At 41.7% G+C, this 14,960-nt stretch overlaps 1 protein-coding gene across 1 annotated transcript in view; it reads left to right on the top strand.

The window, feature by feature from the left end:
• The window catches only part of LOC111152338 (collagen type IX alpha 1 chain), a 95,576-nt gene that overhangs the window by 10,662 nt on the left and 69,954 nt on the right, over positions 1-14,960 (top strand). The window contains exons 6-10 of the mRNA XM_022510838.1: positions 9,984-10,067; positions 10,806-10,826; positions 12,515-12,589; positions 12,926-12,961; positions 13,085-13,147. Of these exons, the coding sequence (XP_022366546.1) occupies positions 9,984-10,067; positions 10,806-10,826; positions 12,515-12,589; positions 12,926-12,961; positions 13,085-13,147 (279 nt within the window). The remainder of the gene's footprint in view (positions 1-9,983; positions 10,068-10,805; positions 10,827-12,514; positions 12,590-12,925; positions 12,962-13,084; positions 13,148-14,960) is intronic.

Here is a 14,960-nt window from a genome sequence, read left to right on the forward strand (position 1 = left end):
AAATGTATTCCTCAATTTTTACCCTATGTTAGACAAAGAAATAGAACATTCTATGTAGGAAAACCCATTTATGCTATTTAAGCATCTTAATACCCTTAACATGCCAATTTAAAGTTTCAAAAATGTTTTCATTCCCATTAACTTATTTTATCCTTGCAACAATTTTTTAAGATAGCAAGCACAGATTGTCTCCATTTCTCCATTGAAGATGTACCTTCAAGAGGGCTTCCTGGTTTGTAAGAAGCCATGTTATGCATGAAATTTTTAATCTACCTATTTTCTGCTGTGCAAACTCACTTCCCTTTGAGAAAAGTAAAAATATGTATCACCACATATTCTTTTTGAAGCATTTCCTCACTTACATTTTGGAAGGCATTTGTGATTTGTGTAGACTTTTCAGAATTTACTTTGTAGGACAAACAAAATAAATGCTCTTTTTTTTTTTTTTAAGAAGGAGGATTATACACTATTAAACATGTTCTCACACATAACCTACTTGGTTATGAATTTAGTAGACTTTCATCATGTGGCTATATACTAGGTATACAAAGTTAAGTAATTCACAGATCTTGTCTTCTTCAGTTCAGTCTCTTGAGAGTAAGGGGTTGAGATAAGTAAACAATGACAATGTGACATGATAAGGGTTATGGTAGTGAATGGAAGCACATGGAAGAAGGTCCCCAACCTGATCAGGCCAGGGAGGCATGAGAGTGGAGGTCAATCATGTTTACTGTAGAAGATGATGTTTGGAGAAACCCTGGGGCTGAATGAGCATTATTCAGGAGAAGATAGTGTCCAGTGTTGTAGGAAGAGAGGCTCTCGTTAGGGCATTCCCACATATATAAATTCTTTCCTTTTCAAGTTTTGTTAGTCTTTCCACACTGCTCCTTACTTTTCTAGACTAGAATAGTCAAATACTCATACAAGTTCCCAAAGTCCAAGTTCAACTGCCATGAGTTGACCCTAAACCCTTGTTTTTATTCTTGTTTTATGTTTTTGACTTCTCACCAGTTTGGCTGAAATCTGAAGTTGCTAGCAATTACTGAAGCTCACCAGTGACCATAAATTCCTTAGAAAACTTAAGAGAGTGATGAATAACAGTATCAATATATTTTGGGAGGTAGAAGTATACTTATACGGCACCCTTCTCTCCATCTGGAGACAGCAAATAGTCCATATTAATGCGTGAGAAATTTTATATTGGAGTGAACTGTGCCACTAACATAAAAACAATAAGGAAGAGTATATTTTTCAATTTTTTGCCATGAAATTGGATTCATTCTAATCTTTGACATTCTAGATTAATTGAATATTTTTCTCGGGATTAACACTGGCTTTTCTTTAGCAAATAAATCAAAAGCAAACATCCCTTCTAAAGGTATTAACAAATGTCAAAAGGTAGCCCTAGGAACTACATAAAAAAAATGCAATTGAAAACAACATTTGATGGAGCACTAATGCTGAAAGACTCATTTATATTGTACTTGTTTGTGATTTTCTCATATCTATCCTATCTTGTGTACCTTTCCCTTTTCTAAATTGGAGAAGGAAACCAATTTCAAGAGGTTTTTCATAAAGCTTGCAGTATAGCTGCTCACGTGATCTACAACTCAAACACCTTCTCATCATTCATGGTTATTTAGTGGGTTCAGAGCATTTTATATTTTTTCCCAATGTACTGCTGTAATACATTGTTAGTTTGATTTTCAAGCAATAAATCCCATATTTCCTATTCTCCTTTGTGCCCATATTTTAGGATGGTGCCATTTATCCCACTGCAAAGCTCAGGTTTCTGGCAGCATACCATAAAAACATGTTATTTTATGACAGGTTCTTTATTGTTTGTTGTCAGCATGATTGCCTAGGAGAGTTATTTGGTACAGCTCTATTAGAAAACAAAGTTAGCCTTTCTCCTTTTTCAGGGATGTACACTAGGGGTTTGGGCTTAAAGCAGGATACACGTTTATGTGGCTTTACAAATACATGATTTTTCAAAACCTTTTTCTTTTTTACCTATGCTTATTCAAAATAAACCAATGTGGAAAATAATCAGAAGATAGAGTATCTTTAAAAGTATATTTCAGGAGTGCCACTCTTTGTTGTTAAATTCAGAGAAATTGTGAGAGCAGATAGAAAGAACTGTCAAAACTAGTGATAGAGAAGCTATCTGTCCTTTTTTCTATTCCATAGAATTAAATCACACTAATCTCCACAGACAGAAAGAGTGTAAGTTTCATAAATGATAACATGGGAAAATCAACTATGAGGTTGTAGTTAATATTCTTTTTGGTATTTAAGAAATATTGTAGAAAAGTTATTTTTCAGTGATTTAAGAAATGCATACTCTCTGCTATGCATAATACCTAAACTATTAGGTTTGCTTATTAAGTTGTTTTTTGACAAATACACCTTTTACAAACACTCTTTCACATGTAAGTATGAAATAAATACAAAAGAAATAGTTATGTATACATAACTGCAGGAAATTCTCTTTATAACACTTTGGTGTGATTTGATGGAATATTTTTGAATACTGACTGTGAAGACAATTTTTTGGAAATAAAATCTAGTCGGCTGCATTGTAAACCATATTAACAATATCAGCTGGATTTTCCACTAGGTGGCAATGAAATGACAAGCACACAGGAAAAAAATCTGCTAACATAGGAGGGGCCATAATCAGAGGAAGGGATTATGGATAACTAGAATATAAACAAAATGAGGGTCAAACTTGCTTTTAATGGAAAATTGAAAACACTAAAATTTTTTATTGGCCTCAGCTGTGCCCATACTGTTGCAATAAAAAAAAGTCAGTGATGTTAGTATTTCTATTTCTATTAAAGTGTATATGGGCTAAAATCATAAAGAAATCTTTGTTATGTAGACTGGATGGTTGTAAGTCAGGAGATTAATTAATATTTTTCCTCCTCTTTGTGTTAATCTCTGTGTGTTTGGTTTCTTTGGTTACAATGTGGTATCAATGGAATCATGGACTCTTAAAGCTAGAGGAAACTTTGATTGTTATCTACTCGAAACCTCTAAGTTTACATGTGAAGAAATTGAAACCCAGAGAGGGGAAGGTCAAAAGTCAATACTATCAATTGATAAATACTATCAATTTGTAGTTCACTATATTTTATTGCATTTTTATATATTAATTAACATTTGATAACTATTTATTAAACATATGTTACATTATAGGCAGAAATTAAAGCTCCAGTGGAGTTTATGTTCATTCTGGGGAGAGGACGTGGACGCAAATAGATAAATGAATAAATGTATATAGTATGCCTGGTGTTCATGAATACTGTGGAGAAAAATGAAGCAGGAAACTGGATGCCTGGAGAGAAGGCTTCACTGAGAAAAGAACATTTTAACAGAAACCTGAAGGGGCTGTGGGTATTAGTATGTTGTTCTCTGAGGGAGGAGGGTTCTAGAAAGAGAGAATATGGAGTGAAAAGGGACTGACGTTGGTACTGTCTGCTATGTTTGAGGAGTGCATGGAGACCTGGAGTGAGACTGAGAGAAGTAGCCAATGAGCCTAGAGAGGTAACATGATGAAGTGAGGGTGGGGAAATTGTGTTAGCACTTTGGCTTTCATGCTGTGTGAGATGGGGAACTATTTGATGGGTTTGGACAGACAAGTAATATGTTCTCATTTTTTGGAAAATATCTCCTTGGCTCCTGTTTTGGCAGTATAATGTAGGAGGAGAGAAGGACAGAACACTTAGGGGCACAATAAAAGGAGACCTTTAGAGACTATTGTAATAACTCAGGCAGGGGCTGGTCTTGGTTTGGAAGGGGGCAGTAGTAATGGAGATGGTACAAGGTTGTCAGATCCTGACCCATTTTGAGGATAAAGTAAACAGATCTGAAGTGTAAGAGAAAACAAAATCAAGAGTGGCACCAATATTTTTAGACTGATTAACCAGAATTATATAGTTACCATTTACTAAGATGGGAAAGATGATGGGAAGAGCAGGTATCACTAAGACTATCAAGCGTTGGTTTGGAATATCCAAGTTTGGCCAGGATTTTTTTTTTTATTCGAACAATCTTTTATTATCACAGTAACAAGGTTTTGCAGCTTGAAGAAAGTTCCAGACAAGATAATATAAAAAGAAACATGAATCCGTGTTAAAATTTTGCCAAATCTGTCTCCATTTTGATGGGTTTATTCATAAGATTATAAAAATAAGCTTATGGTTCCTTTAGAATCAAATATTACAGTAATGCAAACCTAGAATTCAGCTTTCTTTCTGTAAAAATGATGTTTACTGGGAGGACTTCTCTTAGTAAAAGAGAAGTAAGTTGCTAGAATTAAGTTGCTAAGAACTAAGTTGTTCTTAGTAAAATGTTGGGAAAGTTCACTCTTTTTAAAAAATTTTTTTTCATTTTTTTATAAACTTATAATGTATTATTAGCCCCAGGGGTACAGGTCTGTGAATTGCCAGATTTACACATTTCACAGCACTCGCCATAGCACATACCCTCCCCAATGTCCATAACCACACCACCCTCTCCCTCCCCTCCTCTCCCCGGCCCCCCTCAGTTTGTTTTGTGACGTTAAGAGTCTCTTATGGTTTGTCTCCCTCCCGATCCCAGCTTGTTTCATTTATTCTTTCCTTACCCTGCCACCCCCCCGTTGCATCTCCACTTCCTCATATCAGGAAGATCATATGATAGTTGTCTTTCTCTGATTGACTTTTTTCGCTAAGCATAATACACTCTAGTTCCATCCACGTCGTCGCAAATGGCAAAATTTCATTTCTTTTGATGGCTGCATAGTATTCCATTGTATATATATACACCACTTCTTCTTTATCCATTCATCTGTTGATGGACATCTAGGTTCTTTTCATAGTTTGGCTATTGTGGACATTGCTGCTATAAACTTTTGGGTGCACGTTCGGCCAGGATTTTGATCACCCTTAAGACACCTAAGAGAAGATGCTGAGAAGCAGTTAGATATGTTCTTCTGTGTTCAACAGGCAGGCCCAACTGGGAACAGAACTCTAGGAGTTGTCAGCATATATGTGGTATTTAAAGCCATGAAGTGAGAGGAATCACTGAGAGATGAACGCAGTCGAGAAATTCTAGAACTGAACTGTCAAACAACCAACATTTAAAGGTTGCTGAGATGAGGGAGATTCGGCCAAAGAGACCAGAAAGCGTAGCCTGTGATATAGGAGAGAATCAGGAGATTTTGGTGCCCTGAAAGTCAGGGGAAAGAGAATTTTAAGGAGAATAGAATGATCAACTCACTCAAATGTTGTGGACAGTTCAAATTAGATGAGGGCTGAGATCTGATACTGGATTCAGAAACCCAAGAGAGTGGTTTTGAGAAAAGACCTGTTGGAGTATTGGGAATGAAAGTTCAGTTGGAAAGGTTTTGGGATGGCAGCTGAAGGCGGATGTGGCATGAGAGGATGATTTTTTTTTTTCTTTTAAATGGGCACATAGCTGAGGATGCCTCACCATGGCTCAAGGTGTAACATTCCCTTATGCTCTACTAAAGTAGCCTCTTTCTGACTCCAAGGATCAGGCATTTATTGCCACATGAATCCCCTTGAAGTGCCCTTCTAACCTGGGCCACCTTTCCCCATCCGCATCCCTGGTGCAGAAACATCTCTGATGATGGTCCAGTAAGTAGCTATCCAACGCTACTCAAATTCCTTAGCTTAGAATTCAACAGACAGAAATGTCTAATGTCTGCTGTTTGCCACAGAGAATCGGATCCCTTCTGTACACATCACTTCCTCCTCTTGTGCTGTGTTCCTGTTACCTCTTCTCTTTAGAACTCTACCTTTACCCTCCCTGTCTCTGCTTATGGGCATCTCAACTGCTCTGCAGGGCCTCTCTCACATGCTACAGGTTAGAAGATCCTCTTGCTGATGACCTTAGCCACGTCGTACATCAACTTCGGTACTATACACCGTCAAAAGCAGTTTTTGGCCTAGATGCTGCCCTACGTACTAAACATTTTTGTGTCTTCCATAGTTTCTAGCTCAAAGCGCATGAGTGTGTTATGTAAAGATACACTGGATAAAAAGATGAACAAAGTACTACATGCTAGGTCTGCTAACTCTAAGTCCGCTGCTCTTTCCTTTCACTGTTCTGCCTTTGCCCTTGGTATGGTTCAGAAGACTGTCACCTGCTCATAGTTAATGACAATTCTTAGCACTATGTCTGGAACGGCAGGGCCCAGTTTACAGAGTGTCAGGGAAATTTCTGATTTCAGGGCAGCTCAGGGCCTCCTGCTTGGCAACTAGGAAGCCTCACTTGGAGGAGGTCCCTCATGATGGTAGAAACCGACACTTTGGCATAAACTGAAAAGAAAAAATGAGATCTCAGAGTTCAAGTATTTCTTTAAATCTTTGTTGCCACTGAGTAGACAAAAACTTAATGAAACATTTTTCCTGTTTAAACAAAAACTTATCTTTGAAGAGCTAGTTTTTAGGTATTTTATACTTGTAAAATTTAAACATAATTCGGTATGCAAAAAAATCAAGTCTTGTGCTATTCTCATTAATACTGAACCAAGTTCTACAGGTTGCCATTAGAATTTTCTCAGGAGGAAAAGATAGTTGTCTGCCATTAGTTTTGCTTAATTTTTATGAAAAGCTTAAATTCCTTATTAATTTTTCTCAACAACCTAGAAAAATAAGTAGAAATCACTAGTGCTATTAGAAGAGTAGAGAGTTGGTGCCAAAATTCCTTGTTCCAATGTGTTGTCTGCTGGACACTACTCTGGCTTAGGGGATAGAATTATACCTTAATGTTCTATAGAAAAGAACTGGGTAGTGCCAAATCTGGATGACATCAGGCATCTTACACTCACACAAGTCAGTTCTTCCTGAGACAATGGTGATGTATTTCATGTTGAGAAGAATGAATTGTGCCAGGGCATTCTGTTTAACTGATTAAAAAAAAAAAACAACTTTCTTATTTCTCTACTTGTATTTTTCTCAAGTCTTACAAACTGTAAACTCATTAGGGGGAGGAGACTATCTTTGGTTTCCCTAGAATATTTCCCTAGCGCATGGCTTATATCAGGACTTCAAAAATGTTAACTGAAGGACTAAATTAAAATATTCGTCACATATATTTTGTCAGTGGGTATTCAAAGGGAACAGTGATTCCAGGTATGAAGATGAGAAACGTGTGGAAATCAGCATTTTAGATGTGTAATGAAAGTGACTTTCAGTAAGGAACTCTGCCAATCCTCCTTCAAAATAATTAACATGCAAATTGGAATTCATATTGCATGCCAAAAAATGTTGTTGTATAGATGATTATTAGTGGGTAGGTGGTGTTTATGTGGATGCACAGATGTGTGCAGAAACCTTTGATCTATGTGGCACTCTGAACAACCCAGCCTGTATTCACAGATGAATTACATTTCACTCCCCCATTATCCTGTGCCACAATTGCAGCTTGCATATTTAAACAGGTGTACCCATTTATCCAGAGAGAATTACATTTTTCTGAAAACAGCTTAATGAATTACTTTGGATTTACAATAAGTAACTTTAATGAAATATCTAAACAAAGGATATAGGTTTCCTGGTTAGCCATACAATTAAAGTTTCTCAAGATGATTAGGCTATGAATTTTTTTGAGAATCAAAATATCAAACATATACAATGCATGCCTAGTGTGAATTTCCAATTCACAAAGGACTTAGTGAATAAAATATATGAATGGTCTTTCTTATTTTGAGAGTTGGGGGGAGAGATGCCTTCTCTTATTCCAGTAATATTTTTATCTAATCATTGAAGAAGAATTATAGCCCTCTTTCTTATTTGATATTTTATTATACATATACACAGGTATATGTATCTGCCTATAGAATTAGTTGTCAGTTTTTGAAGAAGCATTAGAAATTTGCTTTTGGATGTATATGCATAATACTCATGCAAGCAGGGAGAGGTCTAGCTTCTTAGGGAAGTTCCTTAGTCTTGTTTTGAAGTTTTCTAGCAGATGTTGGACGTAAGCTTACAAAGTTTTAATTTCTAGATCATTCTTCTTTTCTATTCATCTTTAATACAAATGTTCAATCACCAAATTCCTTGGTTACTGGCTTAGAAAATGATGGTTCTTTTCGGAGATGGATTATTCTTAGGGGAGGCTAAGTAGAGGAGTAGAGAAAGCCCTTCTTTTATAATTAGGCCCATTTGGAATACTAGCTCTGTCTTTTATTAGCTGTGTGATCTATGGCAAGTGATTTCACCTCTTTGCCCCACTTTACTCATGTGTGGACAGCTTCAAAGTGTTGTCTGAGGCACAGCTAGGTATTTAGTAGTCATGAAGGAGAAAGCTGTCCCATTCTTTCTTTTATCTTCTTATTAAAATTTCCACTTCAGTTAAGAACAAAACTAAAATAAAATCCTTCCCAAGCAAATGAGACTACTCTAATAAAGACAAAGTATTTGACAAAGTGATGTGCTTAACTCTAAGATAATTGTGTGGCTTGAAAAGCAGTTCTTTTGTAGGATGTCAGTATACTATTGTTAAATAATTCATACCACGAATACACAATTTTCATAAAATTTATAGAGAACTGTCCATCTTAAAATATATCTTGGTTTAGCTGTTCACTTTCTTTTCATCCCACTTACCTCATTTTTCCAGATATCCATGTTTTCTGGAAAAGAGCCATGGTAGGGTTGAGAGCAACCAGGACAGTTAGAATCATCTAAGAAGAGATACAAATGCAGGAATCTGACAGCCTAGTGTCTCATTTTCACCCCTTTATAAAATAAAAAACTTCCCTTGTTTGACTTCCCTTCATTATGGGTAGAAGGGAAGGACTTCTTCCTTCATCCTCTCCAAATCTGATCTTTCTTTCAATAACCTCAATTCTGGATGTTTCCATAAAAATGGAAAAAAATGTATCTAACTTAATGCTCAATCCAGCAGATCTGGAGATCTTTTGGCAGGTGGGATGAAGTGTAAATCACTACTGGATGAAAGAAAACACATAATGTTTTAGATTTGGGACCTTGATACTTAATTAGACATTTGTGTAATGCCACAAGAATCAACTGACCAAGAAATACAGATCTGATTTGAGATGACTAGCAAGGAATTTCCTCAATTTAAGAAGATGGGCCAGAATGGAGGTGCTGGGTAGTGTATATCTTTTTTTTTTTTTTTTTTTTTTTAACCTTGTCACCTGAAGTCTTCAGCTTCAGACCTGGTCAGTCTTGCGTTGTAACGTTTCTCTCCTGTTCCCTTCTTTCTCTCTTAACACCTGTTAAAATGTAAGAACTTGTCAGGGCACATTTGGATTTCAAGTGTCTGAAAACCTTATATTTCTTCAACCAATGAATGAGATAACACCAAATTTAAATGTTTTCTATTCTCTTGTTTTTTCCCCTGAGTTCTAGATTTCCCTCTCATTCCCTCCATTTCTAGCCCTTTCTGTTTCCATTTTAAGCTGTGAATACTCCATGGAGAAATTTCTGGTAGGACTGGATTTTCTTTCCTCTCCTTTCCTCCTAGGTGCCACCTCTTTGGCTGTCTCTAATCTTCTTCCATGTAAACTCTTAGTGAGTATGTTCTCTGTGAAGTTCAGTAGGCCTGGGTTCCAATGTAGACCCTCACACTGGTTGTGACTTGGCCAGTTCCTTGTTCTCACAGGGCCTCATTTTAATAGAATCTACATCTTGAGGATGTGGAAGGACAGAAATGGAAAGTCAGTGCCAGGGGTCTTTTCCTGCCAAGGGCTGTGCTGGAACACTACAGAGCTAGACCTCTACATTTGATCATCACAGAAACCTGGGAAGGGCTTCCAGCCCACTTCCATTGTTAAATCTGTATTCAAGGAACAAGAGTACGGGTCCTCTGAAGTCAACCAATTCAAACTGGTCTCCGGTCACTTAACAACTGGACCACACTTACAAACTTATCTCTCGCTTAAATGACCTGCTTCTGTCCTCCAAAAGAATCTGAATAGACTGTCTGCTGTCTTTCCCCAGTTTGAACTTCAGTGGATGCTGATCCATTGTGACCCACTACGCCCCAGGAGAGAAACTTGCCATGAGCTGCCAGTCCGAATAACTGTGAGTCCGCTGACCACCTGCAAAGGACACTTCCACCTAGCCTACCTCCCACCAGCTCCATAAACTCCCCACCTCCTCACTCTTCTAGAGTTCAGGCTTTACTGTAGGAACCAGATAGATAAGAAGGAAGCACAGGTGCCACCACAGCCTGGCAAGTAGAAATCACCTCTGGGTGTCTGGTCCCACCTTGGGTGGCTCCTCACTGCTCCTCCCCCAAACATCTCCCGGAGAACCCTGGCTGTCCATTTTCCGCCCACAGTGGACAGCGAGAGACTGCACTTGGGTGGAGAGGCAGAGGTGCACATTCAGGCCTTGCCCGTGTGGCGGCGGGGAAAGGGTTAAGAGAGACTGTTGTCATTCTATCCGTCCTCCAGCCCGCTAGCTCTCCTCCAATCCCCAGGACCCTCTCCAGGGCCATTCATAAACAGGAGGAACGTACGCCTCCTGGCTGGGCAACTTTGCAAAGACTAACTACTCCCGGGGGCACTTTTTGCGGGGGAGAAGAGCCTCTTTATGTGTGTGACGGGTCCGGAAGCCTAGCGGGGCGGCAGGAGGCAGAGGCCGTCCAGGGGATTAGCAGAGGGTGGCAGGCATGGCCTGGACGGCGCGGGATCGAGGGGCCCTAGGGCTGCGACTGCTGCTGTCTGGGCTCTGCTTGTGCATGGCTCAAGTAAGTTGTGCGCGAGTGAGGGGGGTGGGGAGAGCCTTCTCACTTTCTCCCTGTCTTTTCTTCTCTAGCCCAGCGAGACCACCGACCAGGTAAGCGGAGGGCGAGAAGTGCTTGCATTTTTCCAATGCACCCAGGGAAAAGTGGAGGAACAGCCATTGCGGGAGCTGTGGGGAAGGCGCAGAGCCTTCCGTGGGCTCTGCAGCGGTGTCCTCCCTCCAGCCCTGAGCACCTGCAGCGAGTACCGTCGGAGTCGGGACCCTAGATGACCCTTAGTTCGGGAAAGGCATCTCCTTCCCCACCTGGGCCCCCAAACTGCAGACTGAGGTTCTGAAGGCCCCTAGTGACTGGGGACCCGCCCCTAAATTTGGGCGGTTTACCGGGTTGCTTAACTCCCCCACCCAGCCACTCCTGGTTGCATTCAAGAGCAGGCCTTTCTGGAGAAGGCGGGAATTCAGACTAGCGGCGCTGAAGCTGCCTGTCAGCTCCACCAGCCTACGGTGGCAGCATTAAACCGCCAGCCCCCGCTAGCCGTGCCCGCCGCTCTGGGATTGGAACCCGGCGGCCTTGGCTGGCATCAGTCAAAATTTCAGCAATTTCCCGAAGGCTCCAGCGTCTCCTCCCTCCCGCGCGGGAGAGGACCAGGCGGGGGCGGGTGAGCCCAGTGGCGGTTTGAGGTTTCACTTACAAAGACCCCATTGTAACCTGTCTGGTCATTGGAGTTTACAAAAACAAAGTTTCCTTGATGAAAGAAGCTCCCCCCACTTTTTCTTTCTTTTTTTAAATTAGAAGAGAGAGAGAGAAAAAAAAATCTCACATTCCCTAAGCCACATGCTCACACTATTTTCAGTCGCCAGTATTCCCTCTAGCACCATCAAAGCTTAGCTGTTTGCAAGCGATAAAAGCGGTAATACCCTAGGGTCAGTCTGAAATTTGGTGTAGTTTTAGACGAGGTGCAAAGACCTTATGCAAGAGAGTGTCAATGCAGGTAAATCGAAATGAGGCCAGGCCCTCCCTGGGTTTCAAAGCTCTTTTGCTCCAATCCTCCCCAGTTTTCCTCCAGTATTTCTCCCTGATTTCTACTGGATGTAGAAAGATTTACAAAATGATCCTGTAATCGATCTGGGTTGGAGCGCCTCCGTTCTGAGCTGTTCCATTTTAGCCAAAACCCTCAATTGCTGATCAAACCGTGATGGTGAATGGCCACCATTTTCATTACTAAGTCCCTTAAAAAAAAAAAAAAAAAAAAAAAAGAGGCGTCAGGTCCTCCCTTCTTCAAGACCCCCCTTTTGGTTTAATGGTCTCTCTAGGGTTGAGTCCGTGTGACCCCAGCGCCCACCTTAGGGCCTAGATTCTGCTCTAAACACACTAGTGAGGGGCGCCTGGGTGGCTCAGTGGGTTAAAGCCTCTGCTTTCAGCTCAGGTCATGATCCCAGGGTCCTGGAATCGAGCCCCGCATCCGGCTTTCTGCTCAGCAGGGAGCCTGCTTTCCTTCCTCTCTCTGCCTGCCTCTCTATCTACTTGTGTTCTCGGTCTGTCAAATAAATTAAAACAACAACAACAACAACAACAACACACTAGTGAACCTCATTCAGAATATAGCGGAATCAAAGAAACCTGGGGTGGTTTGGGAGTTCCATACTCGTTCCCGGACTTCAAGACTGTTGTCCTCCAAAGGGAAGTGTTCTTACCGGGTGGAGGTGGGGGCCTCAGGACATCGCGCCAGTTTCTCGTTGTTGCTCAACGTGCTCCACTAACCCGTGTGTGCTGTTTTTGTCAGAGAGGTCCCCCGGGCCAGCAGGGTCCCCCCGGGCCCCCGGGTCCCCCTGGAGTTCCAGGCATCGATGGCATCGACGTAAGTTTCTATCTGCAGTCCTCTGTTCTCTAGTCCCGCCTTTTCCCACCCTTTCTCCATCGGAATGGGTTTTTTGATGGGGCCAGACACCCGCCGTCCAGAGGCAGGCTGGGGCATGGGTGAGAGCTGGGTTGGATCCTCTCTAGAAGCCTGGGCACTCCCGGAGGGAAGAGGTAGACACGTCCAGTTGTCTCCGCTGGTCAAGAATCTCCGCCATTTAGCTTTACCCTGTCCCTGTCCCCGAGGTGTGTGGTGAACACGCGTGGGAGTCTCCCAGCTGGGTCCTCAGCGCCCCCCACTCACGGACTACTCTTGCCTTTTCTGCTACCCCTGCAGGGTGACCGAGGTCCAAAGGGTCCCCCGGGCCCCCCGGTAAGTTGATCAGTGCATTCGCTCTTCGTTTCTTTCCTTTGGACGTGGTTTGCAGCCACGTGAGTCCCAAGAGTCTGAACTTTGAATCTTTCTCTCTCCCGGCCTCACCCCCTCCCTGCTCAGGGTCCTCCTGGAGAACCCGGAAAGCCAGGAGCTCCCGGCAGGCCAGGCACGCCGGGTGCAGACGTGAGTAGGCACAGGCGCGCGCATTGGGAAGCGGGCGCGGGGGTGGGCAAGAGGGTGGGGGCGGGGGCGGGGGTGGGCAAGAGGGTGGGGGCGGGGGCGGGGGCAGGAGAGACGTGGTCATACGCTGAAGGCCTGCAGGCTGCGGGAATCCACCTTGAAACAGGGCTATGGCCCTGAACTGGGCCTTGTACTCTCCGCGTGTCGTGGAGGAGGCAGTTTCTGCAAAGGGTCCTGTGAGGGTGGACATAGCTCGCGCCCCCCTGGGGAGAGCACCCAGCGCTGGCCTTCCCTGCTCTCAGAAAACCCTCCTGGGTTCCCGGGGCCTGCCCCTAACCCTCCATTCCTTGCTCACTGCCTGAACTCTCAGTCGCATTTCCTGGCACAGGGGGTGCTGGAGGAAGAGGAATCTTGAGGGACTCCGCTGGGGCTTCTGTGTGGTGCTTTTGCAGCATGCTCAACATACTACAATTTTTCTTTACCTTTCACCGCCAGGTTATAAAGACAATGCCTGATTTTGCTTTATAAAATAATTCCCCCATTTAAACAGAAATTTTGGATAAACAAATGAAAGTGCTTAAATATCTTTAGAAGTACAAGTAGTTTTTGTCTTGGTCTATAGTTGCAGAATCGTAGGAAGACCTCTGTGTTTGTGCCAGTCTTTTAGGCATTTCCTACAACAGAATGTTAACTATACTAAGCAAGAAGTTAACTATACTAATGTACATTTGTGTAGAACTTTTTTCCTCAAGTGCAGTCACAAACATTATTTCCTTTAACCTTACAATAACCTGGAAGGCAAGTTTGGTTAATATTATTCTCCACAGATAAAAACACTGAATAATTTTGAGGACAAGTAGTTTCCTCAGGGACCCAGAGTTATTTAGTGGCTAAGATAGCGAAAGAAACTAGATTTCTTCCGGGTGCCTGAAGGCTCCCCAGGGTGCCTTAAAGGCTCCCTTTAACCCACTGTGGCTCAGTGGGTTAAAGCCTCTGCCTTTGGCTCAGGTCATGATCTTGGATTGAGCCCCGCATCAGCCTCTCTGCTCTGCGGAGAACCTGCTTCCTCCTCTCTCTCTGTCTGCCTCTCTGCCTACTTGTGATCTCTGTCTGTCAAGTAAATAAGTAAAATCTTAAAAAATAAAATACAAAACCTAGATTTCTTCATTTTTACACTCACTCTCTTTCCAGATAGTTTTGTCTCATGCGGATACAAATGAGTATCTTAAATACGTGAATAATCAGAGGAAATAAGAGAGGAAAAGAGTGATAGCGAATTTTTAGTATCTGAATTCCCGGCCAAGAAAAATGATATGAGTAATTCAATGGATCATAAAAATAATATATAATTGATATTTTGTAATTATTGGTAAATATTGGTACGGTTCCACCAGATTCTGACATGGAGCCACAGGGGGCTTACAAAATTCTGACTTACTGTACTCTTTGGCTCATTTGACATTTTAAACAAATCTTTTACCTTAAATTGAGACTAGACATTGAGAATAATGAAAAATGAGTAACTGCATCAGAGTTTGCTTTGTTTGTCCCTGACCATAGGGGAGCTAGGTAAGCAGGAGAGTGCCAATGGTCTGTTCTTGTTAGGGGAGCCGGCATGTAATGGTGGGACCTTAAACCTCCAACCTCTTTGTCTTCTGCTCTTTGGTTTATTGCAAAGCTATACTTTTTGGTAATGTTAACAAATGGTTAATCAGATGATGTTTGGAAGACTATGGAAGGAACATGATTTAAAGGGTAATTATCTTAAGTGAAGTAGATTTTTTGACAGAAAATGTAAGAGATTCATGGCAGCTAT

Source organism: Enhydra lutris, unplaced genomic scaffold (genome assembly GCF_002288905.1).
Source record: "Enhydra lutris kenyoni isolate GAN:26980312 unplaced genomic scaffold, ASM228890v2 scaffoldscaffold28, whole genome shotgun sequence".
NCBI lineage: Eukaryota > Metazoa > Chordata > Mammalia > Carnivora > Mustelidae > Enhydra > Enhydra lutris.